At 39.8% G+C, this 12,132-nt stretch overlaps 1 protein-coding gene across 1 annotated transcript in view; it reads left to right on the plus strand.

Annotated features, from left to right (window-relative positions):
* The window catches only part of LRP6 (LDL receptor related protein 6), a 71,498-nt gene that overhangs the window by 24,102 nt on the left and 35,264 nt on the right, over positions 1-12,132 (plus strand). The window contains exon 5 of the mRNA XM_010174314.2: positions 138-309. Coding sequence (XP_010172616.1) covers positions 138-309 — 172 coding nt within the window. The remainder of the gene's footprint in view (positions 1-137; positions 310-12,132) is intronic.

The raw sequence follows: 12,132 nt of genomic DNA on the forward strand, positions 1-12,132 counted from the left end.
AGGAAATATGTTTAGCTTAGAAATGTACTTTTCTGTGTGTGCAATGTGGTTTTGGGGAACAGTAGTCCAGAAGAAGCTGTGTGAATTTTGATAGTTTGGATTAAGAAGAGTTCTTCAGATTTTTGTTTCCTTTGCAGGTACATGTACTGGACTGACTGGGGAGAAATCCCAAAGATCGAGAGGGCAGCATTAGATGGCTCAGACAGAATTGTGCTGGTGAATACCTCGCTTGGCTGGCCAAATGGACTGGCATTGGATTACACAGAAAGCAAAATATACTGGGGAGATGCCAAAACGGACAAAATAGAGGTTTGTAATTGCACCTACATTTTTAATTCCATGGAGTTAGAGACTGTAGTTACTCTTCTAGGTGTTTAAATTCTGATACAGCCCAAAACAATAGGATGATGGTTGATTTGTGCTTTAAGAAACAGTTCCATTTCTTCTTTATCTTTGGGCAAGTTACTCTTCTTCCTCTGTTTTTCTGTGTGTAAAATGGAAATTATATCCATGTAGTAGATCCCTCTTTTTAAGAATGTATGATAAGGATTTGTTAAATAAGTCAATTCTTAGGTCATCACAAAAAAAAGCTTTTCACTGGGACTAATGTTTGTAGGTTAAAAAAATTTCTTTCATTCTTTGCGCTGCTCAGCTTAGATTCTAGTAGAGCATATTTTAAACAAATTAATCTAATTTCACATATCATTATTTATACTCCCACAAATCCTCTATACTTTCCATCTCCCTTGTTTTATGAGGGTTCTAGGGAAGGGGTAGATTTTCCTTTCTTTCTGGTATGTTCTTCTGAAACTTCTAATTGAAAACAAAAATGTTGGTTTTCTCTCCCACGCTGAAATACTTTGTGTTTATTTTGTTAGATAACACTTATGGAACAAATTTGACATTTATTATCTCTTTGTCAGTCTTTGAGAAAATAGTATTGTTCAGTATTTGTTCAGAGTACTGTCAAAAGGCAGAAGTTTATCTGGAAGCAGGAGACTTGGCTACTACCTGGTGCATAGTAGCACCATCTACCTTTGCTATATCCTTGTAGATTTACCTTTCTTTTGATGAATTACAGCTTTCCTTAGTGAATCCTTGCCATCACACATCATTTTCACCACTTACATATTAGGCACAGTATCTTCCCTAGCCTCATGAAATTGTTTTATTTACTTATAACTTCAAATAAGTCAATGTGAAGTTACAGTCTTTTGCTGGAAGGTCACATAACTGTTCTCCTTCCGAGTCAAAGTAACTCCAGTCCTGCAAGGTGAGTTGCTTTGAAGCACTCCTTGGGAGAGCCCCAGGGAGTACCATTTTCTTTGTCCTGAAAACAAGATCTGTAGTCTATAAATTCACCTAACATTATACCAGCTCTGAGAAGAGAGGGGGGGATGCTTAGAGATTTATTTATAACAGATTGAGCACTTCAGCCCTGATACTGTCTTGGACTTGAATGTATTTTGCAAAAGGAAAGTTAGGCATTCTCCACTCTCCTGTTTGCCAAAACATTGAGATTTTTTTCATGTGCTTCAGTCTTACTTAGACCATGGTTCCATGTTTGATAATAATGATTCTGTTCAGTGCTGGATCAGTTTGTGATAGAAATTTTTATCTAGATCAGGCATGAGCTTGCTGCTGCAATTCTGTCAGACTGGCTGGAACACATGATACAGTGTTTATGCCAACATTACAATGTCTGTGGCAGGACAGAAGATAATCTGATCTGGCACAGAGTCTGCTGGAACAATTTCAACTTCATTGTTTTTAAACCAATGTGAGCCAGCAGGATGAGTTTCTTCCAGGTTGTCATGTAACATCTATGCAGGGCATTGGAGAAGATTTATCGTCTTAAGGTTTCAGAATTACCAGGGGATTTTTTTCCTATATGAGACTCTAACTGTTAGAGTTATGATTTTACTGCTGATGCTTTTTATAAAAAGTTAACATTTGTTAACTCTTATCAGTGTGCAGAAAATCTTGAAAAAGCCTGGCTAAAAGCTTTAAAGCAACAGAGAAGTTCTCCCAGTTTTTCTTTGGTGTTTTTGGATTTTAGTTTTGTTTGAGGATTTGGGGTTGGGTTTGGTTTGGTTGGTTGGTTGGTTGTTGGGAGTTTTTTAGGTTTTTTGTGGTGTTTGGTTTTGTTTGTTTGTTTGTTTTTTTAATTGCATAAGGTGTTAATTTAGGGCTACGTGACAGAGATCTAGAAAATCAAGAAAATAATGTATAAGGTGACCAGCACTTCCCCACACACACCTCTTTTGGTAGAAGAAACTGGCATTTGTAAATGATACTGGCAGGTGATGGGTGCAGAACAAACAAAAGCAGATGTTTCTTCAATGTGCTAAGTTCTGGAAATGGCTGTGGATGTTAAAAGCTTACATGCCTCACTGGGAAGACTGGGTAAATCTCTGGAAGGGATACTTCATGTTCTTCCTTAGATGAGATATTGCTGCTTACTAACTGCCCTTCAGAGGGGCAGAAATGGGTTGAAAATAGGTGATCTCTGATAGTGATAGAGTGCGAGTTCAGTACAGTTTCTGTAATTAGTAAAGCATGGAAAGGCTCTATAGAATGAAGAAGGGCTGTTCATCCAAGAAAATGGTTCAGTTTAAAGTAGATTCCCTGCCCCCCAATGTGCTAAGAAATGCAAATGTGGTGGTGAGGTTCTTTACCGATGAATCTAAGTGAATTTTCCCCAGGATCTTGTGTGGCGCCTCTGTAATCTTTTATGAGAGACTGACTTTGTTATGGTAGGCTACAGAAATCTCAGGCTGCAATGACACTATCTAAATGTATGATTGCTGAAATGTTACTAACATTTCAAGTCTTCCCTTTTCCTCCCACTGCCTCTCTCTCCTATGGCAACCATGAATCCTGAGGAGATTTGTAACACTTTCCCTGCCCTTCCCATCCATTTTTTATATCAGTTTAGTAGAAGATGCTTTGACCTTCAGTAAATGTTTTAAACTTACATTTAGAGAAAGGACACTGGAGGAGGTGCAACAAAGAGGACGTTTGTCAGAGAATCAAAAGATGAAACTTGGAATTGGACATGAAGACATCAGAATATTTGTCTGGTCCCTGCTTTGCTTGTACATGTTTGTATGTAGTTGGGAGGAGGGGTAAAAGCAGGAGAAACACTTTTGCGTACTTGCACTGTGTTGCCTTTGAGTAGTTTTTCATACATGATTTTACATACATTGTGCCTTTTTCCTTTTTTTTCTAGTATGTGGAATTCCTCAGAACCGTTATTTATTTGCAGCGCTACCAAAATGAATATTTCCTGCAAGCTCTGTTTCTGGTTTGCTTGTGCTATGTATAAGCTTTTATTATTTATTTTTTACACACTGATTCATACTATGCTGTTCTGGAGCCCCCAGACGATAATAAAGCATCAGCAGGGGTTAATGGAGACTAGTAGGGGGTACAGCAGGGAGCTTTTGTTCCCATTTTATCTGGCAGCCTGCAGCAGGCAGAAGCAGGCTGTGGCTCAACAGCTTCATCATTTATCTCCGTCAGGTTTCACTGCTGATAAACTTCTATTGAAATGGATGGCTGCTATTGTGCTTACCGGTAGGGAAGATTTCTCATTGACTTGCTACAGGTTTAAAGCATTTTCCTGCCGTGCTATGAGGTTAAAAATGTATGATCTGCTCTGCTGTATTGGTCTTATGTTTTCCTACTCAAGTGAATATTTGTCTTCTGAGCACGTACGCTACCTGTTTTAAGGCATAGGTTGGATTTAAAATGGTCAGCAAAACTGGTATTGATAAAGCAATTATAAATGGCTGCGTGCATGTGTGGATGTGTGTGTTAAGAGGAAATAATGTTAATATGACTGATTTTTCACAGTTTTTCAGTCTTAGCTTCATTTTTCTTTATTCATCTTCCTTCTTATTCTCTGTTCTCAGACCCAGAGATGACACCCACTTACACCTACTAGTGGTGAGTTTAAAGAAAGGACTCTGCCTCCTATACAGATCCAACCATTATCTAGTGATTTTTGAGTGCAGCTCTAACTTGAAGTGTGTCTGCATTCCCAAATCTATTAGCCGTGGCTGGAATGACTGTCTCTAATCCTCATGATTAATAGGGAAAGTGTTATATCCTGCTGTTTTTCAGCATAAGTACACACAAGTCCTCAGAACCCAGCCTTGTCGGGCCACAGAAAGCAGATGCTGCTAGGACTTTTTTTGAGCACAAAAATCTTGAACAGAGAGGACCTTTTTGTGTTTGACCCAGGAGCTAATAGCTTGGCATCTAGAGAATGCTCTAATTCATATTCTAATCCTGAAATTGCAGGGCTGCATTTTCCTCTGATGACAACTCCCTCAATTTTACCACCACCCGAATAAGGAAATTTTGTTTTCTAAGCATTCACCATTTATTTTCTGACTGAGAAATTTTGTCTCCTAGTATTAGTCTTTGCATTGTGAAATGCTGATGACTTGTAAGCCTGATTACTGATCCTACCTCATCCACCTTTAGTTTGAAGCAGAGGTTTGAAAACTGAGAAGCAGAAACCATTGAATTCCTAGCTGTTGAACACAGCTGCTTTTGTGTGCTCCATTGAGCTTTTCCGAGTATGAGAAGTAAGGTAGTTGAAACAAATATTTGAAGTTGCTTTACTGTTTAATTTTGGCCACAATTTATTATCCACCTGGTTTGGATAGTTGTGGCACTTGGGAACTTCATTCAGTAAAGAACAACAAGTATGTGTGCAGAGGGTAGAGGCAGATCCCTCTCTTCCATCCCAGTTTCAGAAATTTAAAGCTTACGTTGTCAGAGAACTTCCAGCTATTTCTTAATGCCTGCTAGGCCTGCATTAAGAAAAAATACAGATTTTTGAAATTAGTAGTAGAGTAAGGACTAATTTAAAAAAAACCCAAACCAATTTGTGCTTTATATAATTGCTATTTGGGAAGTTTCTTTTGAGCTTCTGAATGAACTTAGGGAAGAATTAAATTTCATGATGCAGGCCAAGATAGAAAAACTCTATTGCAAAGCGAACAGATGACAGCCATAGACCACATATTAGTAAAGTTTCCTAACTGTTGAAGAGCCTGATAAAATTTGAGTGGCCTCCTATTTGTGGACCCCAAATGTTGAGCCAGGACCTCCTGGCATTGTAAGCTTTTTATTAGTAAAATAAAAAAAATAAATAGTTAAATTATTTTTTTGCTTTGGCTTTTGAGCACGGTGCGGCAGAGTTGTCACTTAGACATGTACCTTTTGCAGCTGTTCAAAGTGCTTTACTATAAAAGTTAAAAAGAAGAAACATATTTAAAACATCCATACCAGTTTCAATTCATAGCATCATAGAATGGTTTGGGTTGGAAGGGACCTTAAAGTTCATCCAGGACCAACCCCCCTGCCATCAGCAGGGACACCTTCCACTAGACCAGGTTGCTCAAAGCCTCATCCAGCCTGGCCTTAAACACTTCCAGGGAGGAGCATCCACAGCTTCTCTGGGCAACCTGTTCCAGTGTCTGACCACCCTCACAGTGAAGAACTTCTTTCTAATATCTAATCTCAATCTCCCCTCTTTAAATTTAAACCCATTTTCCCTTGTTTTGTCACTAACTGCCCTTATGAAAAGTCCTTCCCCAGCTTTCTTCAGGAACAATAAAAAAAAAACAACTTTTTATTGCCTTTGATAAATTGAGAATATCTAAATAAAACTGAAACATGAAAAGTTTATTATTGAGACACTCATGACAAACCACTTGTGCAAAGACTTGGACATTCAGTTTTTAAATGGTTCTTGTGTCACAGTTCGGCATTTCTCCCCGAAATCTGTGTTTTCATCTATAGACATGTAGAGATCTTCAGCTCAGTAAGTTGCCTTATGCTGCCACAGAAAACGTAACAAATCAGCACTTCTGCTGATGTGGCTTCCTTTACCCTAAAGTAAATGTTTGGAATAGATTGGATGAGTCCTACTTTCAAAGCATCTATTAATTTCTGTTAAGTCTAAGGGGAGCCTGAAGTCACCATGTCAGAGGCAGATGACACTCAAGACACATTTGAGCTGGTTTTTACAACCTCTCTGTATTGTTTGGAGTAGAAGTGTACCTTTCTCAGACTCGGTTGTTGCTTACATCTGTGCAGCTTTACTGAGACTTTCCACTTTGGATATTGAGATGTTTCTTATAAGTTTTGCTTTCAGATGAGCAGTCCCATTTTGCTAATGATAGCTCTGTAAACCTCATGGCTCCCAATGGCTGAGCATGGAGCTGATTGAAGTACAACCTTTGGATCCCACTAATGTGTCATATATGCTTCCTAGATTTTTCCCATTAGAGTCAGGAAATTGCGTTTTAGTTTATGCTGTTGTCTCATCTAGAGAGTAACAAGCCTCTACTGGCAGTCAGTATTGGTTACCTAAAGGGAAACACACAAATTCCTCTTAACTAAAATAACTAGAGCCATCATCTGACCTAACTGAGTCTGACATACTGAAAATAATATTTGAAGGCAGGCTAGGGAGTGATGTGAAGAGATACTGAGCCATCTTCTGCATTTCTGATTCAGCTGAGTGCTGTTTGTCAGTCTGCTATTATCCCTTATTGTCCAGTGTTCTGTTTTGGTTTTGTTTGGTTGGTTTTGGTTTTTGTTGATTTTGGTTTTGTTTTTTTTTTTTCTTCTCTCCTCTCAAGCTTAGTTGCATTACTGTACAAAAAAGATTGTACTGGTCTTGGACCTGGGCTTCTTCAGAAGCATTCATGTGACCTTGTGATCCCTCTGAATAGTTATTCAGGTTTCTTCACACAGGCCTTTTATTTCACTCTGAGATTCTGTAGTCGTAACCTAAACTTTTTTTCTGATACCATTCATGATGTTGTAACTTTGCAGAGGTCTGTGAGAAAAGGATTATAAGAAAGTTCATACTTTTTATTAGGCAGGTAAATACATATGGTGGAAAAACAAGCTTTTGGACGTGCAGAGACCCTTGGAATTGAAGTGATTTAGCGAAGGAAACAGTTGAATCAACTTAAGAGCTTGGTGCCACCAGCAGTGAAAAGTATCTCAGAGCCACACCCCTCCCAACTCTGCACTGTCTTGAGTCACTCATTGGACTGTTCCCTGAACTACTTGGACTTGCCAAATGAGCAGAAAACTTTACACATTTATTTCCCTCTAAAAAAAAAAATCAATTATAGTTGCTTATGGAGGAGTCTGGAAAGCACCAAGTTGGGTAGAGATTAAATTAAAAGTAAGAAGTTCCTGGGGCAGAGTACTGAAAGAAAGTACCTTGGGAAGGCAGAGGAGAGAGCAGAGGCTTTTGACCATATGCAAGAGCATTAGAAGTTGTGTTGCTGAACTTAATCTTGTAAAACTGTCCCCCAGTTTTACCACTGTGAGGGTTCCGTTTGGTCTTGGCTAGTCTCCTTTGCCTCCTGCGAAGCACGTGTACGGTTGCTGGTAGGACTTAGTTGACAAATGGTTAAGTTGCAAGAGTCTAAGTCTCTCTTTGTTGCCTGTACCCGTGTAACAGAACTCCTTCTGACTGTTGCCACTCCGCCCTATGCATTAATGCACCAAAATTAATTTCCATAACCAGCATCTTTATTCGCCTGTTTTACCACTAACTCTTTTCAAAAGATTCTCTTTTTTACCTGTGACAACCTCTCTTCTCATCCTGTTCACAATTTCATCTCATTTTTTTGTCTTAGCTTGTTGTTTAAATGCAGGTTTTTTGTATTGCATGAGGTTGCCTAGGAAGTGTCATATTTGATTGTCACAATGACTATAAACTCCTTTCCCTGCCTGCCTGTCACTTCACCTGGCTTGAGCCATTCCCTTGAAAACCCGACCAGTGGTTTCTAAAATTAAATTTCATTGTTGAGAAAACAAGGGGAAGTTGTCCTGTTGTTAAAGAAATGAGCTTATAACAGTGTCTGTAGCATGATAGAAAAGGGCTATTTATGAAATTAATCTCTGTTCTTTTTACATATTTATCTTCACTGCAGTCCTATTAGGAATATTATCCATGCTCAGAAAAAATATATTTTGAATTATTTGGAAAAATGATTAGAGCTCAAAATGAAATTGAGGGTGCTGGGGAACTGTTAAATTAGAAATTGGTAATGGCTATTATAAAACAATTAACAGTAAGAAATTGTAGAGTTGGCTGGAGGCATTTGGTTTCTGAAGCAAATACAAAGGGTTCCAGGTATCCCTTCTGCTGATTTCTCAGGATTTCAGTGCAGTGAAGAGATGGCTTCCTGTTCCATATCTAAAACATTCCTAAACGTCTTGGCACTGAGGGAAATACTGTTAACAGTAAGTTAATGACACTGACAGAATAATTGTCTCAAGTTGAGTTTAAAGTATTGATTGCTCAGTCAAAGAGGGTGTGTAGTTGATCAGGTGGTTTTTGTTTGGTTTTTTTGTTGGGTTTTTTTTTGAGGGGAAGACTAATAAAACTGGAAATGTAGACAAGATATCCTTTTTTTCCTCTCTCAGAGCTGCTAATTTATAGTAGATACATGTGTTAATTTTGTGATATTACTGCAGCCATAACAGTTAAGATAATTCTGATCTGTTCTATTTATGTTAAATAAAGAACATAAGTTGAAAATACATGATTCTCAAGCCACTAACGTAACGTTCAGAAGGCATTCTACCTCTCTTCTAGAGTTATTTTTGAGAGGTACTGCCCCCGTTTTCTTTTTGTCCTTAGCCAAATACATTTAATAAGCTAGTGTTGTTTCTCACTTCTCTGATACAGTAAGATTCATGTACATTTAGGTGGAAGATGAACAGTCATATCCTTTATTAGCAGTGTCATGATGTGAGTCAGTATGTGTTGCATCAAACAAACAGCACATGTAAGTATTTATCATGGGATTATTAGGGCTGAAGTAATTAAGCCTAAACCTTGAATATTCCTAAACTGTTTCAGGCCTCTATCAAGATCTTTTTCTATGGTATGTTGAAATATCTGGGATATATGTATTGGATTCAGTATTTCACAGCTGTCTTGCAGTAATACTTCTTTGCAATCATCTTATGCAGATCAGTGTTAATGATCAAACTCATGAAAAATTCACTTTTTCACCTCATTGTTTTTCAGTTTTATCCATTCCTAGAGTGCATTAGCATGACCCATGTTGAAATTGTTGTAATGCTTTCTGATGTTGTTCTGCTTTCTTTCAAGCTATTGCAGGAAAACAAACTTGTCATTAGAATGGCTCTAGAGTTTAGGATCTGCTCGGGAAGTTTACCTTTGTGACAGTTTCTTCATACCAGTCTGTGCCAAATGACTGGGTTTTTCCCCATGCTGTGAGGTAAACCATAACTATATTCCTGAGAGTACATTTCAACATGTACCAAGGAAACAACAAGCTAGTGTGTTGGGGGATCTGCATCTGTGGGACACCTGACATGCAAAGCATTGTCACCGAGTCAGAACTCTCTCTTATTCCTTATCCTTTCAGAAGGGAGATAAATGCTACTATTGCATCATTCCTTTGAGCCAGTGGGGAGAGATGGTTTCCAGCTGTGGTCCCTGCTAGAAATTTTGTAGAGCTGGCACAGTGATGGCAGTAGTACTTGAGCAGGGCAGTTGAGGTCCCATATATTAAGTAGGGTCTCCTGGCCTCCCTGAGGATCAGTAAGCTAGTAGTGGTAAAGGTGGTGAAGTTCAGGAACCAATAGACAGCTAAGGTCTCTGTAATTTGTCCAGAAATCTGCTGTCAATTTTTAAAATAAGAGGTTAGGTTCAAGTTATTTTGTTATGGAATGTTTGTATCTGAAATTAGAACGGTTTATTGATTTTACTGGAGGAAGTTGTTTAGTTTGGGTTTTTTGGGTTTTGGTTTTACTGATATGAGTCTGAAATAATAAAGACTGGCAGTATCTGGTAGTGTAGCTGGGGGCTTTCATTCCACCACAGAAGCCTATTCCATTTTTTGAGTAACCTTGACTTTTTTGAGAATACAGATTTACCAACTATTGTTTATAAATTTTCATTGACTGTTGACTTCCTCTATTCCAGTCATCCTGAGAGAGAGTTTAGCATGCATGGTACTTACCTGCTCCCTGATTGTTTGTAACTACATCCAAAAGAGGAGGCAAAAAGGAGGACCCAGGAAACTACAGGCCCATTAGTCTTTTTTCAGTCCCTGGAAAGAGTTATCCTAGAAACTTGCAATCCAGGTGAAGCAAGTGCTTGGGAAAAGCAAACGCAGGTTTACCAAGAGTAAATCATGGCAGACTAACCTGATCACCTCCTACAAGAAGATAATGTTTTCTGTTGACATGGTGAGAACAGTGGGTGTTGTTTACCTGGACTTCAGCAAAGCGTTTGACACTGTTTCCAACAGCCTCCTGCTAGACAAACCGGCAGGATGCAGACTGGATGGGTGGTCAGTTAGATGGGTAGGGAATCGGCTCACAGGCTGTACTTCAGTGGGTGGTGATCAGTGGTTTTTACTCAGACTGGCAGCCTGTCACAAGTGGGGTCCACTGGGGATCAATACTGGGACCTATCCTGTTCAACATCTTCATAAATGATCTGGATGAGGGGATTGAAAGCACCTGCACCAAGTTTGCTGATGGCACTAAACCGGATGGTGAGGTGGACGTGTCAGAAGGGAGAGCCATCTTACAGAGAGACTTGGACAGGCTGGAAGAGTGGGCTAGCAAGAACTATGTGAAGTTTAACAAAGACAGGTGCACAGTCCTGCATATGGGATGACATGAACCAAGAGCCCAGTACAGGCTAACATCTGTATGGCTGGGGAGCAGCCTTGGTCCCCAGGACCTGTGGGTCCTGATGGCCAACAAGCTGTACATGAGTCCAGTGTGCTGCTGCAGCAACAAAAGCAAATTGGATCCTGGGTGGCATACACAGGGACATTGCTACCAGAGATAGAGATGTGATCGCCCCACTCTACTCGGGGCTTGTTGGATCCCACCTAGAGTACTGTGTCCAGCTCTGGTCTCCACAATTCAAAAAAAGATGCAGAGTGGAGAGGGCCCAAACAAGGGAGAATCTGCTCTATGGAGAAAGACTGAAGGATTTAGGTCTTTTCTCCTGCAGAAGGCTCAAGGAACCTCATCACAATTTTCCAGTCCTTGAAGGGCAGCTACAAGGAGGATGGAGGCTCTTCCTTCACAAGGAGCCACATGGAGAGGACACAGGGAAAATGGTACAAGTTGTACTGGGAGAGGTTTCATCTCAATATAAGAAAGAAATATTTTACAGTGAGAGCAATCATTCATTGGAATAACCTCCCAAAGGGTGTGGTGGAGTCCCCATCACTGGAAGCTTTCAAGACATGACTGGATAGGGTGCTAGATAATCTCATCTAGGCTCCCTTTCCTACAGGAGGTTGGACCAGATGATCTTTTGGGGTCACTTCCAACCTGAACTGGTCTGTGATTCTGTGGTTCTACATCAAAAATTAAACTGCTCTTGAGTTAAGATGAAAGGTAAAAGTTTGCTCACTGTCACCCTGCTTGCAGCACTAGGTTAATTACAAGTGAATCATACCAGGTTTGTCTGACAGTCTCCCAGATTTACAGTGGAAAGTGTGTTCTTTCCAGAGCCTGCATGCTGTCTTCTCATCCAGGAGTTGTCAGCAGGGAGGCTGACTGGCACCTTGTAGAACTGGGCTCTTAGGTTTGATATTGATCTCAGTATGGCCTGGTAGGGACAGACAGTTTCTGTTATTAGCATCTCCTCAGTGCTGTGGATATAAGCTAGTGTTCCTCTGCCGAGTCTACTGCCACTGGCCTCAATCCACTAGACCTGAGTGCACTGCTAGTCTGCATTATTTTCACAAATGGGATAGTTATAATGATTGAGCTTTAGACTTAAACCAATCAAATTACAAATGTGAACTACTGTACATTCAAATCCCAGATTATCAGAAAGGTAGATTCACAGCATTAGCCTATTTATCACAGTTATTACAGGTGTTCAAGAGTGAATCAAATCCAGGGTATCTGACAGCAAGAAAGATCCTTAGAATACATCACCGTGTAGTCCAGTTTTGACTGTAAAATGGATGTAATGGAGGGTGTGGAGTCTCCTTCTCTGGAGACATTCAAAACCCGCCTGGACGCCTTCCTGTGTGATCTCATTTAGGTTCCTGCTCCGGCAGGGGGATTGGT

This window comes from Antrostomus carolinensis, unplaced genomic scaffold (genome assembly GCF_000700745.2).
Source record: "Antrostomus carolinensis isolate BGI_N321 unplaced genomic scaffold, ASM70074v2 scaffold3338, whole genome shotgun sequence".
NCBI lineage: Eukaryota > Metazoa > Chordata > Aves > Caprimulgiformes > Caprimulgidae > Antrostomus > Antrostomus carolinensis.